We start from the raw sequence: 25,808 nt of genomic DNA, 5'->3' as shown, positions 1-25,808 counted from the left end.
CATCCTACATAAAGTGTGTCTCACACACACTGGTACTAGATTTTTCTAGTAAATTCTCCTTATCAAACCAAAAGAAGAATTATAACCTTACACAGAGGCAAGACTGGTCCTAGTACATCCTGCTCTTACCGAGGCTTTGTCCCGTAAGTACATGCTCAGCCTAAAACTGCAAATGCATCTTACTGAGTGAAGTTCAGCAGCAGATTTCATGTGTCGTGTGGCAAATGCTGGTGCTACCTTAGAAGTAAGTGGCTTTTAGCTGGAGTTTTTATTATTAATCAGGATCAAAATTATCCAAATATTTTTCTCTTTATATTACTGTCATTAAGGTCTGTATGTAGGGAGTTGGACAACATGTCTTCCTGAAACTTTTCTAATTGCTAACCCACACATCCCACAGCTGACGAGCTGGCTTGTACAGGGAGGCTGCTCCCCGCTGGGTGCAGGGCGGCTGGCACGGGGCTCACACCGGCACACCCAGGCTCAGACCTGCTAAGCAGAGGCAGAGTCAGGCGCAGGTGGGATGTTAAGTGGAGAAGAAACAATTTAGGAGATTAACTTGTGGCTTCGTCTGTGGCTGTGAGAATGCATTAGTGGTGCGGAGCGTGGTTAATAGCGCTTTCGCATCTCAGTCGGGCTTTTTTTCCTCCATCCCTGGTTCGATCAAGGGATGTTGTGGTGAAAGTCCCAAGCATGATCCCCCTAACAGCTTGGAAGCAAAACCCTTTCCTGCATGAAGTCATTGCTGTGTGCACGAAGTCACTGCTGTGCTGAGGAGGGTTAAATACGAAGCGTGCTGGCTGTGGAGAGCAGACAGATGTGGAACAGGCTCAGCTGCCGGCTGGAAGCACTTGCAGGGCCTCGCGCAGCTGAAACCAGCCCCATCGTCTGAGGCAGGTGCTGGGAGAAGTTCAGGGCAAGGAACAGCTTCTAGCCAAACCTCTGTCTGTGCCTCCTTACAGACATGAGGTGTTTGGGATTTACTACTCCTAAGAACACTGACATTCATGCCATGGGAGGTGTGATGTTAGCTGTGGGTAAGGGGGGTCTCTGGGTTGGGACAGCAGCATCTGCCCCCAGAGATTCCCTCTCTAACCACGGCAAGCTTAGAGGCTCACATGGCAAGGGTACTACCTGTCTTTCCTGGAGGGCTGCAAAAATATCAAAGTAAGCTAATTCTATTTCACACCATGTGCTGTATTTGCAGTAGCAAACTGGATTTGAGACTGAAAGGCAGTTTCTGTCCCATCCAGTGAAAGTAAACCTGAACCTCGAGCTGCAATAGCCTCTCGCTGCATCCCCTCTGCAACCTCCCTGGGAAAGAGATCCCAGTCATTCCTTTGCTACCGGTTTGTTGGGCAGCGACTGGAAATGCTCTGCAAGCTCACTGTGTGGAGCTCTCCCACATGGGCAACGAACGAGCTACCAGCATTTACCCCATCACCCTGAATGGGGGATGAAACAAGGGGAAACAGAGAGAGAGAAATAAAAACCGTCCTGACCCTTAAAAACAGGAGGTGAAAGGCAGGAAGGGACAGAAGGAGCAGAGAAGCCATCCCTTCACAGAATGCCTTTCCTAATATTATCACTTGCTGACAGGAGCATCACAATGTCGTACCGGGAATAACGTCATCTCCTGAACTCTTCCTGTTTCATTGTTCTAATCCGTCACAGTTTCTAAATGGTGAAAGTAACATAGGAAGACGAAAAAGGATGCAGTTAGCATCCTTATTTCTCCGAGCAGTTAACTCCAGTCCAAAGTGTTGCAAGACCACAACTTTCCTTCTGGCATGCCTGGGAGGGAAGGAGCCTCCTCTGGAAACCGACTTTCTTCCTTTCTGTTCTGCTGTCAGGAGCTCCTTTTCCTTAGGATCGAAGCATCTCTGCACCTTGTTGACCTGAACAATGAATCCCTTATGTAGCGGGATAATGGAGGGGCATTCTGGGATTTAAAAATCTTTCTGTCTTAATATCACTGTCTCAAATTTGGGCCAAAGTTAGTGGTGTTTTAGGCTTCCGTACAAGTTTTGATGTCTCTCATTTATTTGCTGAAACCAAAGTTTATGTCATAAAACTCCCCTGTTAATGAGGGTTTTTTTACTGGCAGAGTGAGAGCCTCCCAGTCAAGAGGCCACAGATGATATCCCAGAACTTCCCAGGTCAGCAGTAAAGCGCAATGGGGCTGCCTAGGGAAGGAGCTTTGGCCCAAGAATACACTGAGGCTTTCAATCTCCTGCATATGACCCTATAGGAACTTTTGCAATCATTTATAATTCATACTTAATTTTTACCAAAAACCAAGCCAACCAACCCTGAGAAAGGCAAACCCATACCACGTAATTCGGATCAGATGCAGCATGAATGCTGCCGTTACATTTTGCCTTTTAGCACAGTGGCTATACTGAATTCTTTTCCCCAGACTGAGTACATTCAGTGACCTGAATCTCTGTCTGGTCGGTCACCGTGAACTGCAGGAGCAAAGTCTGGGGTACAGGAGGGAAATCGACCTGCACAGCTCCTAGCATAAATCAAAATATCATCAGGGTTTCTCCAAAATGAATTGAGCTGTCCAGAGCACTCAGGGCCGCCTGACAGCTGAGCTGCAGCTCTGGCTCCGCCAGCATGCCCTCGCCCTCAGAGGGGCTGGAGCAGGGAGTAGTAGTTATATTAGTTTTGTGCCATCTCCAGAATCCTCCTTGTGCCAGAGTTGTTCCCAGGTGGGTCAAATTTACCGTTCCTTTTAAATGTCCTGGAACCAAAGGAGGCAGGTTTTTTTTTTCTTTTTTTTCTCCTCATTTGGTGTACAAGGTATCTCTAGTGTTCCTACCAGAGCAGGAGATCAAAAGCCTAAATGTTACACTTAGTGCTGGAGGTTGTTATGATGTGAATCTGAGTACATAAAATGCCACAGAAAATACTAGGTGTGGGTGATGTTATCTGCATTAATCTAGGCATGTAATGAGCATAGTATAATGGCACACAATGCGTATTTTTTAAGTCTCCAAACCAGCAAGTACTTATACCAGATGGCAGCTTTTCAACAATTTCCATTCCCTTCTCCACCCCATACTCCCAAGTATTTCAAGTAATTGGCTTCTCCTCTAGGGATTAGGCGCAGTAGAATCATATTAAATGACTAATTTTCCCTGCTTAGCTCCCACCACCCCCTTTTAATTTTGAACTGTGCGGAGAAAGAAATCATCCAAAAGCTCTGAGTGTTTGCGTGTGTTTGTTTTCCACAGCCCTCTAGATCGGCCTCAGAATCATCTGGGCTTCTAGGTCATGCGGTACATCCCAGCACTTTTTGGCTTCACTTCTACTGTTTCTTAAACTTTCCCCTCCAAGGTGCTTGTCAAGCTCTGACTTGAAAAGTTCAAGTGATGTTGAATCTGCAGCTTCCCTGGGAGTGTACTCTCCTGCCTATTTGATCTTAGGATCAACGTTGCCCCTGCTCTTAAAACTGAACTCGTTTTTACTTCAGTTGGCATCTGTTATTTCTTGTCTTATCGTTTTTAACTAATGGAAACAATCCCACCCCTTCCTCTTCATAGTTGTCTTTCATGTACTTGTAAACCGCAGTCACGCTGTCCCCTTGGCTTCCCTTTTGCCCCAAATTATGTGTATGTATTTAATTCCTTTAATCTTTCCTTATAGGCAGTTCCTTCCAGACCTTTAATCACTGTAGTTGCCCTTCTCTCTAATCCCCCTCATTCACTAATACATAGCTAGTAAGACAGTGGCCAGGACTAAACCCGTTGCTCTCCCTGGGGTTTGGGTGCTGGGAAAATAAGACTGGATGCTCCCTCAGCTCTAGATGTGACCCCTCTGCTTCTGCACCTCCATATAGCCTATTCCTGCTTATCGTGCACCAAGTACCCAAATTCCACTTTGAGGAAGGCAAAGCGCATTGCATCCTAACTGCGCAGTGATGCATTTCACGCGTCTGGTCCACAGGTACGGGCAGTGTACGCAAGACAAACCACCGAAAGGTGCTTTTGTGGTGGAAACTTCAACCCAGTCTCCACTCCGACCCACAAGTTTATCAACAGCTGTGCAAGGCCAAGGAGAAAGCTGTCCCACTGGCCATATTCTAGCGAGTATTTTTAAAGCCAGATTGGGATGCTTCTTCTGAAGTAGAGGAGGAGAGAGGCACGCCAGCCATGCCCTGTGCCAGGCTCTGCGGACCCTGGCTCTGGGGGTGCGCACGCCGCGCGCACACACACCCGCACACTGACACACACCCACACACCAACACGCACAAGAAGGGAGCCCAGCCTTGGCTTTGGCCCTTAACGAACCTCCCAGCAAAGCTGAGCCGGCTCCATATACAAGAGGGATATAAGGGCGGGGGGATCAACACAGGCTGCTGCTGCAGTAACTTCATGATTATTAAATCTCCCCCTTGAGGAAATGGGGAGGAAGGGTGCCATGGAGAAGTGTCTCCAGGGGTGGTGGCACTGGTGAGGTGCTGCATCGGTCACGCCGTTGGGCTCACTGCATTGCTGGGCATTGAGATCGCAGCCATGCCGGTAGCAAGAGTCAGCCAAATAGCGTTTCGCCACCCATCCTCCTTTGGCTGTCGGTTTGACTCATTCCTTCACCCAGCAAAACCCTAGGAAGACCTGCCGCCCTACGCCTGCAAAGCTGGGCTTAACGCTAGAAGTAAATTCACAGTTTAGCCTCTCCTGAAAATAGTCCTTCCCCAGGCGTCCCCTCGCTCCCTTGCCCATTGCTGCCACCAGTTGATAGTTTGAGTCGAGAGAGACACGGCTCTCTGGCTTGCAGTTTCTGAACGATGAGGGAGGTGAAATGGTAAAAGGTAGTTCCCTTCTTACGTAAGTCCATGCCCTTGCCATCCATGTCTCTGGTAACATGACGGCTATCCAGGCAAATCATTCCCCACACCCTGAAAACAGGAGTCACGTCTACCTTCAAAAATATTTTGAGTGACAAGAGCATGGATTGGTCTGCCCTATTTGAAAAGAAAAAGGTTCACAGCTGCTGCCCAGGAAGAATGAGACAGGCTTTTGACCACCGTTATCACCTGGACATCCTAAAGAGGATGGAGAGTCCTTGGGAACTTTTTCAGTGACAAACTTGGGTTACAAGTAATAAGATGCCCAAGGTGAAGACATTGGATGAATATGTGTTATTTCATCTTTCCTCACAACCCCTCTGCTTTGCATAAGCAGAGCTGCAGCCAGTTTCCCCGCTTCCAGAGTGAATAACCGTGTATCAGTTAACAGAGATCAAAGGCGAGATCCCTGGAGGGGTTTAGGCAGTTCCCCCTCCCTGAAACAGAGGGAAGTCAGACACCATACACCTGTGTTAAGTCCTGGACACTCTTCCTTTGTATCACATCGCCATCTCATATCTCATTCTTGGTGGCATCATACGTGCACCTTACATGCTGGGATGAAATATGCATATTTCATAGTGTGTGAGGAAATAGGGAGAATCCTGTCTTTTTATTTATCAGTTGCTGCTTTTCTCTGTGCAATGTTTCATTATTCCAGTAGCCCAAAAATAATTTCATATATCACTATAGCAATTTTTTTCATGTCAGTCAGTGGAATTACCCATGATGGTAACAGCTATTTGATAAATACTTGCAGGGGCAATTCAGAAGCCTGATTGTACAAATTTCATTCACTGGCATTAACCCACTGATTCACCACTAGTAGAAGCAAGGCATGCTTCCACCACTATAAACATCTTTAAGAGGGCCTTAATACATGTATTAAATGAATTTGGGTGCAAGAGGTAGGAGCTGACCCACTGGATAATGCCACATTAAGCCCAGATGCTCCAAACAATTAAGTACATAATTGCATTCCCCAGAGATTTCTATTGCATTCAGCAGAAATGCCACTAAGAATGAGGTTGGGCATGTTTCTAAGTGTTGGCAGGATCAGGGTCTGTAGCCAGCTCTCTCCATTTGTGCTCATATGATACGTATGCCAGCTCTGTTAAGGTCTGCATTTTTTCCTCCTTTAACAAGAAGTTTTGTTGCCTGCATTGTGCAGGTTTTCTCCCGTCCCACACGAATCGCTTGCAATCAAGTGGTCATTGCTGCCTGCTTGGCCAGGGAATATTTACCTATGCAATGGGAACTTGCATTGCATTCAGGCTCTAATTCACCTTTGCAATTTAGGCTGTTTAAAATTCATCCCTAAATTGCTGCTCCCTCTCTCATATTTCCGAAGCTTTTGCTTAACTATATTATGTAAAAAGCTTGGTGCTTTGTGGTCGAATAATCCTGTACGACAGAGGCAAGGCATGGTAGATAGAGATTCACTTGTGGTTTGTTTACGGCTGTAATAAATTGATGTCAAAATACAAATGTAAGCTGTGCTGAATGTGAATTGGTGAAGCTACAACACCCGTTGTGATTCCTGCTTCAAAAGGATTCCTGCACAAGAGACTGGCAAGTCTTAGCATTAGGGATGCTAAAAAAGTTTTACCATGTGAGAAGAAACATCTTTAAATACCTGCGTCGTTTCCTTGTTTTGCCTTATCACTGATACTCCCGCAAGCTGCTTAACTCATTAATTCCTATTTTTCCAGAGTACCTGCACAAGATATAGCAAGGGGACGGTAAATTCCTCTGAGAGTTCCTCTCTTTGTCATGCAAAAACAAAATTATAAGGAAGAAGACAAACTGAATTAGCTAAGCAAACTAAAAAAAAAAAAAAACCACACACACACACAAAAACCCCCACAACAAACCCCAGCCGAAAAACAACCCACGTGTAGTTACTGTTAATGGGCATGTAAAACACATAGCTCGATCTGTACAAAAATATCCTCGCCAGGGTTATTTTCCCTATCTGCCCTCTCTCACTTACCTCCTTAACTTACCTTGCAAAATCTTGGCTTCCACGCAGTTTCAAAAAGAATACTGTCACCTTTAGCCTACATTAACGTCCTTCATCTCAGCATTGATAATGCTGCTAAATTATAGAAAACTGCAAGCACGTGATATTTTCTGCGCCTTCTGTTAAATCGTGGCATTTTGTACCATTCTGACTATCCGCGTGTGTAACAGATCGGGTTTATTTTGTGTTTATAACAAGGAGTTCAGATTAAGACGGGATGCAAAGCAGCGAGTCAAATTCAGCTCAATGTATTCATTAATTTAAATACAAAATACTCCCAACCTGTTGGCTAAAACGGGGGAGAAGGGGAAGGAGAAGGAGGGAAAAAAATAAAACCAAACACTACATGCGTATTTTAACATTTTAGGCGATGTATGTACATCGCTAAAATAACTCATCTCTACAATGCCCGTAAAAAGTTATCAGCCACTAATATACCCCAGATGGCTTTTAAGCTGTAGTTTATAACAGCCGTTTGCCTGTATGTTTCTTTTTCCCTTAAAACAGAATGAATCCTCTCCCTGATAATTTAAATTCGGGATAATTTCATACAGGAAAGAAGTTAACCGTGCAAGAGACGTACTTTAAAAAAAAAAAAAAAAAAAAGAGAGAGAAAACCACACACAAACCATTGACACTTTGTGTAAAATCCAGAGCTTTCTGCACCGAACTCGCCTGCCGCAAACAGGGACCTGCTGCAAGCCCGGCGGAGGGCCGGCTGAGCTGGGGACACCGAAAACCGGCCCCGAGTCCCTTGGGAGAGGGGAGGGGGGGCGGGCAGGAGGCAATGGGGGGACATGCCAGGGAGAAGCTGTGACCCTCCGGCGCGGAAGGCAGGCGGGAAGTGCCGCGGAGCGGCCCCGGGGTGGGCAGCCCTGGACCCGGCGCCGCCTCAGCGGTTCCTCCGCAAAGGGCCGGCGGGGCATGGGAGGGGGGGGTCAGCCGGAGCCTTGCAACGCCCCCCCGCAGAGGGGACCCGCACTGAAGGGGTGCGAGGAAAGCTACACCTGGCTATTGCGCCGGGAATTTGGTGGCAAGAGGCTCTGCCGCCTCCTGAGCTCAGTTGCACTGCGTGAATCTCCGCGCGAGGAGCCCTGCCACGCAGGACACCCGGCGCACCCCTCTCCGCGGCAGCAGGCTCCGGAGAGGCAAAAGCCGGTTTCTCTCACCCGGGGCACTCAGCCTACTTTCGGTTCAACTGCGTGGAAACCGGGTAGCGTCGATGGCAGGAGCGCGCTCTGCTTCTGTCCACACAGGTCGCGGGGTGAAAAAACGCGTACCGACAGTTTGGAGGGGTTTTTTTTTCCAAATCTGGAGCGTTTCCAAAGCAGATGTCGGCAAAACAGAGGGTGTCCTCTGTCCTGTCCTCGCCCCCTGCCCTTCCCTGCGTGCCCCGGCGTGGGGGAAAGCCAGCGTCGCCGTGGGGTGGGTGCCGGGGTCTCCCGGCCAGCCGCCGCGGAAGGTGGCTCTCCCCGCAGAGCCGCGTCCCGGAGGATGCGGCGGGTCGCGTCCCCCGCGGGACCGCAGCCCCCCATGGGCTGTGGCGGTGCTGACCGCAGCGAGCCGAGCAGGCAGCGGCTGCCCCCCCCGGGGGTCGCCTCGCTGCCCCGGCTGCCCTCCGCCGGGCCGACGGCGGGCGGCGGGCCCCCTCTGCCGGCCCCGCCGTGGAGCTGCACCGGGGCCGCCGCCTTGCGCAAGGCGCGGCGGCGGGTAGCAGCCCCGGCCCCACTCCCCGCCGCCCTTTCCCCGCGGCGGCAGGCGACCCCGGCGGTGTCCCCTCCGCGGCTGCGCCCACTCCACGCACGCACTCCCACCCCCCACCCACCCGCTCCACCGCAGCTGCGGTGGCTCCCCCTCAAAGCCCGCCCGGCCCCGGGGGAGCGCGGCCGGCCGCCGCCACGGCGGCTGCTGAGCTGGCGGGGGCGGCGGCGGAGGAGGTGGCGTCCCGGGGGTGGCCGCGGCGAGGGGCGGCCGTGCCGGCGGGGAGAGGAGGCACGGGCGAACGAGGGATGTGAAATTTCACGGAGGGACCCCCAAGCCTGTGCCAAGAGCGCAGCGGGGACGGGCGGGGGCTCCGCCGCGACGGCGGCAGCAGGACGGTATCGCCCCGTTCCCAGCCCAAGGAGCGCCAGCGGCAAGCCCACGACATTCGCGACCAGCACCACAAAATAAAAGAAAAGAAAGAAAAGAAAACCACCAAAACAAAACCCTAACCAAAACCCCAACCCAGCCCGAAAGGACAGACACGCCTCCACCCATCATCCTCGTTACCGGCTCCGCAGGCCCAGGCCGGCTGCCGGGACAGGCGCCTGCGGCCCGCTGCTGCCCCTGCGCCGCTGCCCGCCCGCCGGCCCGGCCTCGCCCCCGGCGGTGCTGCCGGCAGGCCCGGCCGGTGCCTGGGCTGTGCCGGGACGGGGAATGTCCCCCGGCTGGGGCCCCAGCAGCCTCCCCGACATGTCGTGCGATGATGGGCACCCCTCGGGACCGTGTCCTTGTCCGCGGGGGCAGGAAGCAGCGGGGCGAGTGGGGGACGGCAGCCCGGCGGCAGCTGCTGGTCCAGGCGGCCCGCTGTATGGCTGCGACGCCCTCCGCGGGAAGGAGACGCCCCCGGGAGCTCGCCCGGGGGGCGCGGGCGTGTGCCGGGGCGGTGTCCGCGGCGCGGCAGGCACCTTGTGGGCGCCAGCCGCACCCCGGGGGCTGGGGGTCCGTAAGCGTGGGGCAAGTGGGACCTGCGGTGAGGCCAGGCAGAGCATCCCCGCCGGCACACCACAGGCTCGGAGCACCCCTGCACACGGCTGCGGGGGGGGAGTCCCGCCGCCAGAGCCTTTGCGGTGGGCTGGGGGAGCGGCAGCCCGCGGTCCGTGCATGGGTGCGCGTATCCGCGGTCGCGGTGTCCCGCCGACCCGGCGCTCACCCCCCGCGCCCCACGGTAGCGGCGGCGGCGGGCGCGCCAATTCCAGGAGCCCCTGGCCCGCGGCCGCGCCCTGGCTGCTCCCGGAAAGGGCTGTGATTGGCCGGCGCCCTCCCCGTATGCAAAGCAGCCGGGGGAATGACATTCCTCCGCACGCCGCCCGCCGCAGCCGACTCGCTCGCGGCCACCTCCATTCATCCCGGCGGCGGCGGCGGCGGGCGCGGGGCGGCGCGGAGCCCAGCCCGGCCCGGCCTGGCCTGGCGCGGCGGAGCGGAGCGCGGAGCGGCAAGGGCCCGGCCCCGGCCCGGCCCGGCCCGGCGGAGCGGCGGTGCTCCGGTGCCGTGGGCGGCCGGCCGGCAGGAAGCCTGCGTTCTCCCCGGCTCACGTGAAGACCGGAGAGCTCTCCGCTGTGGAAATGCGCTTCCTCTGAGCGGTCGTCTGGGCTGGAGACTCTGTCACTTCTAAAGCCTGGCTGGAAACTTTGGGGGTTTGATCTTCCCCGGTTCTTTCCGTCTCTCTCCGTGGGGGTCAGCGGCTCCTCCACCCCCGCCCGCCGCCACCTCCTCTTTTGCGGAAGGAAAGCTTTCACTCGTTCCAAAGCAGTGGCTTTTTTTTTTTTAATTTTTTTTTCTTTTAAAATTGTTGCTGGTTTGTTGCTTTTGGTTTTCAAGTGTGTGCGTGAGGGCTCTCCGCGCAGGCTGGCAGTATCCACCATCCCGCTGGCTGGAGGCGGCCGAGAGAAAAGCCATGTTTCCGAAGGCAGGCTTCCACCTGCTGCGGTTAAAATATTGTTAAGCAGCCGGTTCCTGTGGCCGAATTAGAGGAAGACTGCCTCAGATACAGAGAGGAAAAAAAAAAAAAAAAAAAGAATTGGCCATGACTGCCGAAGTTGTTGCAGACTGTTGGTTTGACTGCTGGGGAGGACGTGAGTGAGAGAGAGAGAGCGCTGTTGCACACACAAAACCACAGAGAGAACCCACAATTTAACCAACATCCCCAAACCCAAGTTTTTCAGCTGTGGACCTTTTAGCCTCACAGCTTGCGATCGGCTGCGACTTTTCTTTAAACTGGTGAAAGACGTTATACCAAAGACAAGTACAAAGATAGAGATTTAAAGCTTGAATGCCATGCACTGAGCTTCTTTTCTTTTTCTCATTTTTGCGCAAGAATGATTGAAAGGTCATGACACGAGTACTCTTAGAGCAACGCGAACCAAACTACTGAAGCTGATTTTCAAGGCTGCTTTAAAAAAAAAAATCTTGCCGAGAACATTAATGGATTCCTGTTGTGTTTAAATTCTCTACAGATTATATTGTAAATATTTTATGAAGTACTGCATATGTGTGTGTGCGTGCGTGTGTGTACGTGAATATATATCCAGTTGTAGCCAGGTGACCTTTGGTCAGAAAGTCTAGCTCGCGTACTGCCTTCGCCGAAGACTGACCCCGAATTTCCCTCTCTTAAAGAGCCATTTTTGCCTCCGGAAGACGCTGATGTCTTTTGTTTTCTCTCGGGACTGTAGAGAAATCACCTGGAAGAAACCGATAGGCAACTGACTCTCTGGGAAGCCCAGAGGCTTTGCATGCGTTTCTGACCGCCTCTTGCGTTTGCCTTGCATAATTTTTGCCACGGCGCTTGGGAGTTTGGAAGGAGCTTTCCCCTCCGGTCACTTTTTGTGTCACGGCCGCAGACTAGATGCACAGGCGCCGCGGCAACGCCGCGCACGGACGAGCCTTTCGCTTATCGGATTAACGTGATCTGTCCCGCAGCGCCAGGACGCCAAGAGTTAAGTTTCGGCGTGCTCGCTATCTCAGCCGCCTTCAGCAAAAAATTAACTTTGGGGACTGGCATAGAAACAAGTTTCCCCCGGGTCCTCAGCCTGTATCCGTTTATGTGGGTCCCCAGAGAGCAGCTCGCTGAAGAGTTACGCTCGTTTCGCTGTTTTGTAAAAACTCTGTGGAGGTCTTTCACTCAAAAGGCTTGTTGTGATGCGTATCCCCGTAGATACCAGCACCAGCCGCCGCTTCACGCCGCCCTCCACCACGCTGAGCCCGGGGAAGATGACCGAGCCGCTGCCGCTGCCCGGCGCCGAGCACAGCGGCTCCCTGCCGGGGAAGCTGCGCGGCGCCGACCGCAGCATGGTGGAGGTCCTGGCGGACCACCCCGGGGAGCTGGTGCGCACCGACAGCCCCAACTTCCTCTGCTCCGTGCTGCCCACCCACTGGCGCTGCAACAAGACGCTGCCCATCGCCTTCAAGGTATGTCTGGGAGCCTCCCGAAAATCGCGCTTCTTGGGGGCAGGGGCGGCGGGATGGGCCGGCGGGAGGGTCAGGGCTGGGGGGGCAACGGGGCACCGACCCCAGGGCTCCGACCCGCACCCGGGACCGGGCGGGACCGTTCCCCCCGGCGGGGCCGGCTGTGGGGCGCAGCCGGCCTCGCGCCACCTTCCATTCCTCCCTTCTTCCTTCCATCCCTCCCTCCCTCCTTGCTTCCATCCTTCCTTCCGCGGTCGCTGCCACTCGCGACAGCGTGGGAAGTCTCTCGCCCTGGCTGCGTGGGCAGGAGTGAGCGGCGTGCGATGGGCCAGGCAGGCTGCCTCCAGCTTCTCCATCCCGCTTCGGCCCATTCATAGCCCTGGTAGCGAGAGGCGGCTCTGCTCAAGGGAAAAAGGAGGAAAAAGAAAGAAAAAAAATATTTTTTTTAAACCCAAGCAAACAAGAGCAGGCCAGAGGAGTTTGGGGACCAGGTGCGGCGCAGCCCGTTGCAGAGGGCTGCAGGTGTCCCGGGACTGAGGGAGCCCAGGGCTCCCCCAGAAGCCGGGGGGTCCCGCTGCAGGCGGCCCCGGAGCGACTGCTGGGGCTGCCACCGGCGGGGGGGGACACCCGTCCCGGGCGGAGGGGGGAGATGGGACTGGACACATACACCCGACCCGCCCGCAGCGAGCGGCCCGGCGGCACCGGCCGGCCCCACGCGGGAGGTGCCGGGCTTCCCGACGCAGGGCTGCCAGGGGCCCTTCGGAAAAAAACCACGTCTTTCCCCCCCTCCCCCTTTTTTTTTCTTTTTTCTTTTTTTTTTTTTGGCTGTTTTTTATAACACTAAATGCAGGGGCCTACCCTGGGCAGACCCTTGCGGGCGCCGGGACTTCTTCCGCTTCCAGAGCCGTGCAGAAAGCCGCGCTTCCCTCCCGTAACCGGCCTGCTTTCCCGTTACGCGGGCTCAACCAAAATTCACACACACACCCGCTTTGTCACTCTCTTTTTTGACTTGGGTCTACCGCTGACTCCTTGAATGCGCTGGTTTTCTTGCTACTGATGTAGATAACGCTTCCGAGCAGGGAGAGGAAAAGGTAATTATTCTCGTTATCCTCTTCTCCGAGGCGGGAGCCGCAGAGACGTGCGGCTCCCCTAGCAGCCCCGGGGTTAGATTTAGGACCGGGATTTGTAAAGTCCGTGCTTTCTGTTGCGGTCGCTGGTAGAGTCTCACCGACCTCAGTACAGCTTTTCTGAAGGCGACCAGACGCCGAATCTTTCGGAGGACTTTTTGGGGAAGGAGGAAAGACGAAGGGAATCGGTTCAGCTCCCACAGCTTTGGGAAATCCTGCTAAGGCGGCGGCTTTAGGGGGAAGTATCGTTAAGTCTGGAGGGTCGCTTTGTTTTACGCATGAGCCTGAGGAAAGGGAGGAACTAATCGGCAGGGTCAGCTCCTAAATTCACACGTTTAGATTATTATACTGTCACCCACGCACTAGGCAACTGCTGCTAATTACTCGGGAAGGTGTCCTCCTGGAAAGGCAGAGTTACGGTGTGAACAGGCGTCAAAACCCTCTCCGCCTCGCTGTGAAGGGCGATAAGCCAAGTCCCCAAATGCGGCCGATGTCGCTCCCGGGGTTCCCCCGAGGCCACCGCGGCGGCTCCCCGCCCTGTTCACGCGTGGCCGTGCCCGGGACGCGTTCCCAGCCCCGGTCATCTTCCGGCGGGGAAGCGGAGGGGAACGCGGGGAGACGGGTACACAGGAGGCGGCTCCTTCCCACTGCTGCCCGACCGTGCCGCCGCCGGGACCCCGCTCGCCCCGCTGCCGCGGGCTACGGCAGCCACCGGGACCCCCCCCCCCCGCTCCCCCTCGCCTCCTCGGGCCGGGGGGGACGACGACTTCTGGCGGCGGGGGGCTGCCCTGGCTACTTGGGAATTGCCCGCGGAAAACAACCCGCGGGGGCTGGTTTCGGGAGACCCACCGGCGCTCTCATCCCTCCTTCCCCCGCCCGCAGCTGGTGCAGCCCTCCGTTTTACCCAGCAAGCTGGCTCCCAGCTTCTGCAGACGGAGTGAAGGGCCAGGTTCTCCAAAGCAAGGGAAAAAAAACCCCCAAAACCCCAGGAGAGGGTTTCCTTAGGAGCTCCCGCAACGCTGTGCTGGGGGGCACCTGCTTCCCGGGGCGGTCGCTGCTCCATGTCCCGTCCCCCCCAAAGGCTCCCGCCGCCGACCGCTGGGAAATGAGCCCTGAAACAGTTCTCCACGTACAAAACCACCCCATTGGTTTTATACTAAACACTGGCTGTTGGCAAAGGAGTTTTAAAAGGTTGTAGTTTTTAAGATAATTTGGAACAGGAACTAGAAAATTCAGTTCAAATCATTCCTAACGCTTGCCCGTATCATATTTACATCTGACAAAAAAGCGCTGCTTTTTATCAAGTATTTGCTAACAACCACTACGCCGATAAAAAAAGCGCGAGAGAGTTTTCTCTTCACGTTACCTTATAAAATTTCACTCATTATGTTTGATCTGATCTTTAGGATCAAGATATCATTTCAAACCAAAATTATCATTTCCATGTATTATTTTTTTTTCTAAAATAAAGAATTATTCCGAAAAAGACTTGGAGAAAAATACATAATAACTCTAATAAGGTGTCATATAGATTCCTTGTCCAAAAGCTGTTAGGAAAGAATCTAAACCTTAATTTAAAAGGCCAATTTTGTTTGATTGATGCAGCAGAAGTAGGTAATTTAGATACCCGGCAGCACTGCAACTCTGATGCTCTTCTCACTTCTCTGGAAATACACATTTTTAAAGTTAAAGAGTATAACAAAGTACTAGATAACTCCAGTCAGCAAGTCCCAACTTATCTGTTTAGTCTTTTTTTTTAGTGCAGATGTTTGCATTTCTGTTTCTATTGTCTGTGACTTTTAACTCTAGTTTCTTTTGTGTCTAATTTTTATAGTTGTTTCTAATATTTTCTTCATGTGTCTTATCGCTGAGGTTGCCTTCCACATAATTTGAAAACGGTGTTTTAAAATATTTGTCCCGTAAGAGACAACTGATCCCCGATTCACAAAGGTTTTTCATCCCTTAAAATGCTAGCATATATTTCCTTAAACGAACGTGCAAACATTTGCATCACAGGGAGGCGGGGGTAATGCCCGATTTTCCCCTTTCCCTTTCTTGTGTCTTTAATATATGTGCAAGCATTAAGGTTTTACGGTAACTTTTTAATAACTGTGTGAGCGTGTTGGGTTCGCGGTTGCTGCCCTGATGAGGCAGTGTGCCTCATGACACAATGCTGTGCAAGGATAAAACTCACTACCTTCAACAATTCAAGCAGGGACTACATTCTGCCAAGATCAGGGAGATGTGAAAAGCACAGCGCTGAGCGTAGCACGGGCCATAGGAACTCACTACGGCACATAGAGGAGAACAAAAACCCAAAAGCCTGGGCGGCAGAGGAATGGGAAAGAGGAAGTTGAAATAGATATGTAAAGAGGGAATTTTGACACAGTGATTTTAACTTTGCATGTGGAAGTGAAAATAAGGGTTGTTGGTGACAAATGGAGAGCACTGAAGTGAGAACCGCAGCCTCCTATAGAAGGAAAGGCTGTGAAACACCTGAGGCTGGAGACCTCTCTCATATTATGGGAGGTAGCTGTGGCTGGGGAATAAGCCTCAGGGACAGACTGAGTAAAGGAGCCACTGATCCTGTCTGGAAAGAGCAAGCGTGATTAGAAACTAATAGAAATAAGACCTGGCCATGACAAGTTTCGGCCAATTATAACTGCATGGACATAAGCTAGAAAACGCTAAGAGGAAGGAAAAATATCGAGCTGCAGCTCAGAGGACATGGTGCAGGACTACTTCCTCTTAGAATGTGTAAAAGAGGAAATAAAAATTAGCTGGATTTTTTTCTCTCTCTCTTTTTTCTTTTTTTTTTGGTAGCAGTCCTGAGGTCACTACTGTAGACTTAAGAGGGGGAACAGCAACAAGATCTAAAAAAAAGTAGGATAGGGGACCTAATTCAAGCTCCTACTTTTGCCAGAGTAAATAGAGACACACCAGACACGCATTCGATTGTAGCAGGGTAAAAGTGTTTTGAGAATTCAGTCCTGCTCGAGAAGATAAGAGAAAATTAAATTTTTTGTCATTTTAAGCAGTGTGGACATTGTAGATATGACTCAGAAAATGTAAGCTTAGAAACCTATGTATCTCTCAGCACATTGCATCAAAATGCAGTGAATCCTGTGCTCCTAAACATTTGTTTGGTAGATGCTGGCACCAAGGAACTACAGCGCAAACATTTCGGATGAGGTGAAAGCCTTTGTCTGAGCGATTGCAGGTTGCATTAGTTCAGATCGCAATTTCCATCCATCAGGTCGTGGGTGAAATCTTAAGTCAATGATTCGCTTTCATGCTTCTAAAGGAAAAAAAGAAATTGTTCAGTAAGTTGCCATTAAGCACTTGATTGAGGCCTGCTTTTCCCTGGACTTACTCTGAATTTATGCTGGGACGGCTCTGTTCAGAGTGATGGGAGGAAAAGATAGGGAACTGGTGCAGCTGTGGGGACTCTGACCCTCTGCATCCATTAGATGATTGGCTTGGTTTTGTTTTCTCTTGAACTTCATATTTCCATCGTTGTGCTGACTTCGCTGTAGCTTAAAAGTAAGGCTACTGATGTAAATCAGACTAGAATTGGTTCCTGTTCCTTGAATTTATTTCTCGACAATTACAGAAGTATATTTTGGAATGCTTATTTCATCTATTTTTCATGTCGGAGTACACATTATGCTGTGTATTTCAATGCAAAAACTTTGCCATAGCTCTGCAAACTAGGAGTGGAGGCGTTTGTGTTTTCCCCAAACAGCTTCCTAGTCTAGAGAGCTTTTTGCTGTTGCTGCTTTTTCCTAGTTTATCAGTTACTCATTGACGTTACGTGCCTGAAAATAAATGTCGCATAAGGAAGCTGAGGATTCTGCTCTTTGATTTTGTAGGTGGTGGCCTTGGGAGATGTGCCCGATGGGACGCTGGTTACGGTGATGGCTGGAAACGACGAAAACTACTCTGCAGAACTCAGAAACGCCACAGCTGCCATGAAAAACCAAGTAGCAAGGTTCAACGACCTCCGATTCGTGGGTAGAAGTGGAAGAGGTACGTGTTTGTTCTCAACTACACTTCAGTCATGTTCACCAGTTATGTCAAGTTCTGGTTACGTGGAGGCAGAGTCTACCAAGTTTTCTGCTGCAGGGAATGCTGCAAGATCTGGCATAGGCAGACTCCAAAGGCACAGAATTAGCTAGATGGTTTTCTTGCTTTGTCATAGCCCGCCCTCCATGTCACCTCAATTTTTAAAGAGTGGCATCTCATTTGAAAAAAAAAGAAAAAAAGTTGCATAGGCAGCAAGTCGCATTTTGACTCCAGAAGCCATCCCGTCAGATTTAGAACAGCACAATATTACCCATGTTTGTGACTAAATAACTTATTTCCAATTTAAAATGAGAATTTTCAGCTTGCGTAAAGACTGTTGACCATCTTGGGGCTCCCAGGCACTCTCTGCAAAAGCTGGTGTCTGTAACAGAGCAAGTTAACCTAGAATTAAAAGTAATTCCTGCACAGATCTAAAAACTTTCTGGCTTCATCACGACCTGATGAAGGCACAGGGCACTTTTTCTGACCTTTCTTTGTCTGAAATAGACGTAGAACAATATGCAGTAGTCCTGTTACTTAATGTGCTCCTGCAAGGTGCATAGGATAGAACAGAACAGTATAGATGAGCCTAATACCTGGCTTGCTGTATCTCTGTGATACCCAGTAATTACTAGGACACAGTAAATAAAAAGGCCTTATGAGCGTAAGTAACAAACAAAAATCGAGGCTGACTTAGACTAGAACTATACAAAAATGTTGTCAGGAAGCTGCAAGTGGTGTCAGAGACGTGGGGCTCACGCCGCGTGTGAGTGGGCCGCTGCACAGAACTCAACCCTGTAAAAGCCTGTAAAACCAACAGAAGGACCCTTCGCAACCTCACTCTTTGGCTCCAGTCCATAATCTTAAACCCCATAAATTCCAAGCGATCATGTTTACCTTTCTATTACAAGATTATTTCAAGATTACAAGCGCCTCTTGCGTTGCTGCCCTTGCTGCTGTGAGCGGAGTCCCTTTGCGTGGGTCGGGGGTTTCAGTCAAACCCACAGAGGAGGAGCTGGTGAGCTGTTGCTCAGAAAAAGCTCGGGGAAACGATCGGCCTCTCTCTTTTAAAGTCAAGAATGAAAAACTGTTGCATCGTCCACATGGCTTCATGTGATATTTACTTATGTATTTTCCTTTTGTTTCGTTTGTATCTTCAAGTAAAATCGGAATGTAACTTTATGATGTTCCAAATACAGCGGTGTTATTCAGGGACGATTCAGTGCTGTAGCACTCTCAAACCCAAGCGATAGTGTCTCCTGCCCTTAAGTAGCTTTCTGCGTACTACCTTTTTCAGCAATTCGTGCGCTGGCGTCTCTCTGAACCAGGTTGAATACTTGGATCTCGCCGACCCCTCCTCACCATTTCCCCCTCCCTCTCTCCCCATGTGAGCACCCAAGCCATCTCCTGGTGCGTGGTTGCCTCCGTGGCTCTTACGGACGCGAGCAGAGTTATGAGCACGCTTCAGGAGAGCTACAAAGGTGACCCACTTCTGCTCGCTCGCTCTCCAAATGTTTTGTTCCAAATGGGAGATGGGTCAGGCTTCAGACCGCGGAAGTTATCCCGATTATACACAGCAGCCTTTATTTGCCTTTGAAGTGAAATGCATCTGTAGATATTCTTCCAATATAAATACAGTCAGCAATCATGGAAGAGAATGGCCCTGTTGAAACATAGGTGCAAGCAGTAAACACATTTTAAGAATGAAATACCAATCTGATCCCTCTGTATCCTGCACCATTTTTAGCTGAGGATACTGAATACGGAGGGAGATGTCTTTTAAATTGTAGTGTTTGGGCTGCCTTCAAAATGCACTTGGTGGAAAACACCCGCAGCTGAGAACGTAGCTTCGTAATGCTAGCAAAGAATAATAATAGGGTAATGCAGAGAAAATTATATCCATTTACTGAAAACATGAGAGATGCTGTAATGTCTAAAAGTATCAGTCATTAAACATGTTCATTTGTTATATTAAAGGTTCCACCTTTTCAGTAAATGGAATTTGCATTATGATTCAGAGATGACTGTTTAGAAGATTCAAATGAATAGCTGGCAAAGTGGTGGAGAAGCTAATAAAAACAAACCTGTAGCTCAGTTCCTGGCCATGGTAGTGAAGCTAGAAATCATAACAGTGAACTGTGTGAGTTTCAAGGTTAAAATCCAGCAGCTGAGAGAGAATAGTCCCTATTCATGCAGAAAAGCTTGGTGGGGAGCGTTGTTGAGCCCCTTACCATAAGCCATTGCCAGTCACGGTATCAGACGGTCACGGTCACTCGTGCAGGGACATAAACCTTGTATGTCGTATGATACTCAGGTGCTCGGGATCCTTTAAGCCATGGAGTGATTTGGGAACGTTGCATGCTCTTAGTCAGTCTTGGAGGTTAAATCGCATCACCTCCGTTGGCTGCCCATCTTTGGAGCGAGTGACTAATGTATGCTTGTGTTTACTCCTCGAACAGGGGATTGTTTTCCAAAGGTGGGGACTGTTTGCATTGGGTACGGGATTTCTGAGGTGCTGTTCTGTTGAATTTGTATAAAGCCTAAAGCATAAGGTAGCTGCTTCAAAGGGCATTGCTTCCTTTGATACTTTGCTAGAGGAAAATTAACTGAAACTTTGTTTGCTGGGTAATATTTGAGTTTGAATGAGTTCAGCTGCCACCAGTGATAATGCGATGCCAGCAGTGTTACGTGAACAGTGATTGAAAGTTCACGTCGGTTACGGTCAGAGTGGATGCTCTTTGTGCACCTCGGGTGATGCAAAATCCCTGCCGGAGAATAAGGAGCGGCTTCGACCGGTGACAGTTCCCCATGCATCGGCTATCGCCCAGGTGTAACCACCCCCAGTAAAGGCCTTGCCGAGCCGATGGCAAGCCACCGCGCTCTCCCTCCTCAGAGAGTAGGAAATTGTCATTCCTGACATTCTCAATACATAGTTTAAATTTTCTTCCGCGGGCTTGAAACGAAATCTAGCAAGACGGTCTGACGGCTGTTTCAAACCTGAGACTATTGTCCACATTTCCACCGCCGCGAATAAGCGGCTCTGTGCTGACTGTGAGAGTTACAGCCATTCCCCGCCTTGGGGGGTTGGATCCTGCCTGTCTATCAGACGCACCAGCCAAAATATTGGCCAAGGCTTAAAGAACCGAACTGCGCTTCCATGTCCGTTTCGTATCTAAACAGCAAGTGGCTGCTCCTGTTACTCTGCCCCCGCTGTCGTTCAGAATTTAGGAAAAAAAAAAAAGAACCCCAAAACAAACACAAAAAACAGAAACACACTTGATTTTCTTGACACCCAGAATGGGAGCTGAGAATATTGCAGGTCGCCCGAAACATTGAGAAGTTGTATAAAAGCAATTTGGCTCGCTTTCCCAAACAAAACAGATTTACATTGGAATTGGCTGTGCTCCAGAGTTACTACTCCTCACCCTAGTTTGAGAATGCTACTGGGAAAACCTGCCCGTCTGGCTTGTAAGCCCGAGTAAGTAATTTCTGAAAGAAAAATGTAGTTTAAAACTTCAGCCAGTCTCAGCCCCCCTTGCCTGATTACCTGGTTAAAAAAAATTAATCTTTATTTTCCTCCCTCCGTTCATAAATGCTTCAAAGTTCACAATGCTGCTCCAGCAAAGGACCCTGTTTTCTTAATGTATAATGAAGTGGTTTAGGTTACTATGATGAAATAAATCTGATGCAAAAAGCCTGACACCATAGAAGTTCATTGGATAAAATTAAAAATAAATAGTTATTTTGGAGAGGGAAAGCTTCGTGGCTCAGTAAGCATTACATATTTTCCTCATGGAATCATTAATCCCAGTAACTATCTTCTTTGTAGAATGTAACATTAAAAAAACCCCAACAAATAAACACGTCTTCCAGATGAAAATAATTATTAATAAGTTATCATAATAGTAGCTAATGGGGAAGTGTCTTGGCTTGCTACGGAAGAGCTCAATCTAAAGCCGCGATCTGGAGCTGGAGCTTTGTGACAGCTTTCCAGCAAGTCCTTTTTAAAAACTGCATCTTGGAAAGGACTGAAAATTAAACCTACCTATGTATTCCCTACCAGCTATTGGAATTAGAGTCATGGATAAGTTTTGCAATAGTTTTCAGTTTCCACAGAGCCAAAGAGATACTCCTTTTTTGCAGGAGTAGCTGGTAGGAGAATGTGCAAGAGAGATGTTACCAAGCGTAACCAGAAGTTTCTGCCACCGGGACTCTTCCTTCTGGTTATAATTTTGGGGAAGAAAAATCAGTTTAAGCTGGAATCTCAAACATGCTTAAAACCCAGAAATTACTGGCCTGGATTCTGAGTCCAATTATTTCTATTGGACTTCTGAAGTCAGAATTTTGCTCCTTCTGTGCAGCTTCAGCTTGTGGTTGCACTATTTAAGCACTTTGTTAAAATTTGTTTTATTTTTTGCTTAAATGCATTCAAAATTATAAAAGTGTGTGCAAAACAGAGGAGGATGATATTCAACAGCATCGTAAAATCAGTATTAAGCAGCCGGCCGGGTCCCGGTCCAAACCGTCGACATGCTTCAGGGGACGCGGTATCAGATACCGGAGTAACAACGAACCGCGCTCGCCAGGCGGGCCAAAAATAGAAGAAATCCAACAGCGATCAAAGCCGAAAAAGTCTCGATCGATCGAGTTTCAAAACACCCGCTCACTTACACTCCAGGTTGATCAGTCTGCGGCGCTAGCGGGGTGCCACGGCCAGCGGGAGGGCGGTTTGGCCGCAGAGAGCGGGGCACTTCCGTCGAGCCATCCCGGTGCCGGGCGCGGGCAAGGCTGGCACGGCCCTGGCCGTGGGAAAGCCGGGGCATCCGCAACGCCGCCCGCCCGCCCGGGGCCGCCGCCGGTCCCGCCGCCCGCGGGCAGCGGCCGAAGGAAGGGGCTGCACTGCGGGCCCTCGCCCCGGGCGTCTCTTAGAGAGTCGGTGTTTACCACAGGGCTCTCTCCAGCCTGGTCGGAATGGTGAATTTTCCTCTGAAAGATGGAGGACAGAAGAGGTAGTTTTGTTTTTAAGCCACTGAGGGTTGCTTAGCTGTGTTTTAAATTTTAATTAATTTTAACTAAATTAATTAAAATTTAATTAACTTTAATCAAGGTTTCTGTGTAAACCGAGCAAGCCGTGGAAAAGATTCGGGGTGCAGGCTCCCCGCACGGGTACAGAGGAGCCGATGCCTATTTCAAGCCAAACAGCCCGGTCGGCGCTAGGCTGAGCAGCAAGCCCAGCCCTTTCGAGACGATGGCTGCCTGGGCGCTGGCCTTCACAGGGACGTAGCGGCAGGAGGAGGGGAGCAGACTTTCTCATGACGCCCGTGCCGCCCGAGCCGCCTTCGGCACGCGCTCGCTACGTGCAGCCGGGTTTGCATGAATCGCTGATTGTGTAAGAAATTATACGTATGATGCAGCTCCGCGCCGGGGTTTGACTCGAAAAACATCATGTGGTCCGTGAGGCTGAGCATGACTGCGGCTGGCTTTGCCAGCTCCCAAACACTCTCTGCTGGGTTACTTAAAATTTCGTCTGGGCGAAAAAACTCCCGATCAGAAAGCGTCAACAGGAGAAAAATAATGGCAGAGCGATTTGGAGAACTTCCTGTCTCCGGGAGCATTACTGCTGTAAACAGTGGCCATGCCAAGTGCTGAACCACTGCCCTCAGTCCAATAACAATAAATCTATTTTTTGGTTCTGCAGAGCTCTGCTTGTACATTTTTTGAAAATCGGGCTAACGATGAGGACGAGGCAGACGCTATCCTCTGAGCATTTTCTTTTTTTTTTTCCCCCCCATTATAAGAGGAGTTGGGCTTACCAGGATACTGCTTAGGGAAAACAAAGTACCTCTCTAGATGAAAAGGTGACATAGTTTCAAGAGATGTGTTTGCCCTTCGGCTTTTTTTTCTTCCCTTGTTTTTATTTTGCTTTTCATTTTAGTGTGCCTTCCTTTAGAGGCTGCTTGAGTTCTGGTAAAAAATATTTGGTTTTGCGTGTACCTATGTACCTATGTTTGTATATACCTGTATTACAACTCAACTAACAGCTGCTACTTTGTCATCAAAATAAAATCATTCTGAGAGACGAATTAGGACCCTGGCTTCAGGGCTGGCTAGTGAACTTCAGCTGACTATCCTGTGGCATGCAGTTCTTGTCAGCTCACTCAGGATTAGCAGAAGTGAGGATGCTGCAAATCAGTGCCTTACAATCGCTGTCAGGAGAGTCTTTTCCAGCATAGTCATGTGCATAAAGCCTCGTCAGTCTGAATCAGTCTCTGTTCCCTCTAAAAACCCTTTATCAGCTGTTAAAAGATAGGATTTTTTTTTTTCTTTTACCTTAATGCTGTGTGACTCTCCACCTCTTTTGCTCCCATCTTCCTTCTCCCCTGTTTTTCCCATCATATTATTTCAACACAGTTTTCTCAGCCTCTCCAAATCGACCTTATTCCCTTCATCTCTGTCCTGCACCAATCTCGGCCTCTTGTCCTCCTTCCCCTATTGCTGCTCCTCCTGCCTGTCCCCTCTGAGAGCCGCTGCCTCCCGGCACAGGCTGCGATTCCTGTGTCAGCCTTTATCACAGGAGCAGGTTTTGGCCTCAGAGTGCGCTGCGAGGAACCATCCTAAATTCCTTCCATCCTTTCCTACCGTTCCCTCTGAGGACAGGGAGCTACCCGCCGCGTGGTGCGGGGAGGCAGCGGGCAGCGCGTGGGGGAGAGGGGCGAGGTTCTGGAGAGCGAGGCGAGGAGGAGGGAAGCAGCGGCTTTGACGGCTTGATGCCGTAAGAGCTCCTCAGCGGGGCAGTGCTTGGAGCAGCGTGTGTGCACACCAGCTCCCCGAAGTTCGGGGAGGAACTGAAGGAAACGCTTTGGCAAGGCTAGGCTTCACGCACCACAACTCTAACAAAGGCGTATCCATATCTGAGGCCACAGATGCTGCCCTACGGTTGAAAGTTGTCCCTGGTGGAACTTGCCAGGTTCCAAGCTCGTAATGGCAGCGTTATCTCCCCCATCACTGGCTGCATGGATATCCGTCGAGTGACCCCAGACCTCTTCCGAGCTCTGAAATCAATGCGCACTGCATTAGCGTAATGACAGCACGGAGGAGTCCTTCCTCTCAGAAAATGAACTCTGAGTAAACAGCCCCAGTGCACACCCCCATGCTCAGCTAGCTACTGAAGAAGTGACTTGTCAGGTTGTCTTTTGGTGTTCACCTGCTTTAGGCCAATGCAGGCGGAAGTCCTTCGCTTCCTGAAATGGCCCTGATGATCACAAAAGTGCTCCTTGCCTTTCATATTCAGAGCAGCGCGTTGCTCTTCCAGTGAACCCACACCTTCCTCATTCCCTGTACCTGGTGCCTCTGCCTGCAGCCATGCCGAGAGGGCATCATCTTCATCGCCCCGTAGGGCGAGGAGCATGTTTGTTCCCAGCTCCTGCCCCGTGCCAGAGCACTGAGGTATGTCAGCATCTGGCTGGACAGGTAGCCAGGCTTGGGCTGGTCCCAAATGAAAACCAGTGCCGGAAAAAGGGAGAGGGACTGAGACAAAATCCAGGCCTCAAAAGGGCTTTTTCTGAGCTCACAGGACAATGCACCACGAAATGAAGGTGCCTCAGAATAGGAGCTGCCAAAAACCACAACACCCATTACACTGAGGTTTTCCCGGTCTGACAACTAGGCAAAGGATGAGAACAGGGCTTTGAGGGGTGAAGAAATCATGGGTTCAAACACAAAAGCAGTCTTTGGAGAACAGAGTGGAACGAGGCGCTCCCCCGTGCTTCCCTCACCCCAAACGCTGCAGCCACCAGCCCCGAGAGACATGCGCACACCACCTCTCTGCCTGAAGGACCTCTTCTGCCAGAGGACCTCCAGTCGCTGGGGCCACCAGTGTTGAGGACTCCGCCACCCCACCACAGCCGTCTGGCCGTGGTGCCCTTCCGGGACGTGCAAAGCGTACGTCCAAGGCACGTCTTACAAAGGAGGGACCTTCCCTGGGGAAACGCCCTCATGCTTAGAGCGGAAGCAGCGGCCACCATGAGAGGCTGTCAGCGGGTGAGCTCTGAGCAGCAGCTCCCGAACCAAAGCTTCCCAAGGAGAAGGGGCAGAGAAGGGCTCAGACTGCGGGTCAGGGCCGACTGACCATGCTGAGATGCTCCTTCCTGGAGGCTGAGCTTGCAGCCTCGAGGGCATGGGGCTGTTTGGCAGGGGAAGCCCCCTCAGATATCCACCACGGCTGCAGCTAGGCATCACCTGGATGGGTGGGTGGGAGGGGTGAGGGGTGTAATTTTGGACTTAAGCAGTTAAATCAAACCTGAATCCCACTTCAGGCAGCTAGATCCTCTCATGAATCTGGGCCTTAACCTCTTCATGTCTCTCTCATCGCCTATAAAGCGCGGGTGATAATTTCTGCCTCAAAAAGCTTATTGATGGTTTGAAATTATACCTGGGTTAAGGGCTATTATTAGGCTTAAGGATCCCAAGGCATTTTCTGTGAGAAGGTGGTAGGTTTGCATTTAAGTCACTTAGTCTTGAACTGTCCTTTCCATCTGGTTCCTGTTGCTGTTTTTCCCTTTCCTTGAACCAT

At 50.7% G+C, this 25,808-nt stretch overlaps 1 protein-coding gene across 2 annotated transcripts in view; it reads left to right on the top strand.

The window, feature by feature from the left end:
• The window catches only part of RUNX1 (RUNX family transcription factor 1), a gene marked incomplete at its 5' end in the record, with an annotated part of 171,073 nt that overhangs the window by 85,633 nt on the left and 59,632 nt on the right, over nucleotides 1-25,808 (top strand). For both annotated transcript variants that reach the window (XM_082004458.1, XM_082004457.1), the window contains 2 exons: nucleotides 11,794-12,047; nucleotides 17,044-17,200. In XM_082004458.1, coding sequence (XP_081860584.1) covers nucleotides 11,794-12,047; nucleotides 17,044-17,200 — 411 coding nt within the window. The remainder of the gene's footprint in view (nucleotides 1-11,793; nucleotides 12,048-17,043; nucleotides 17,201-25,808) is intronic.

Source organism: Phaethon aethereus (genome assembly GCF_964289735.1).
Source record: "Phaethon aethereus genome assembly, chromosome: 1".
Classification (NCBI taxonomy): Eukaryota; Metazoa; Chordata; class Aves; order Phaethontiformes; family Phaethontidae; genus Phaethon; species Phaethon aethereus.
Note: the sequence above shows the minus strand (reverse complement) of the source record. Positions and strands in the feature narration are given on the sequence as shown.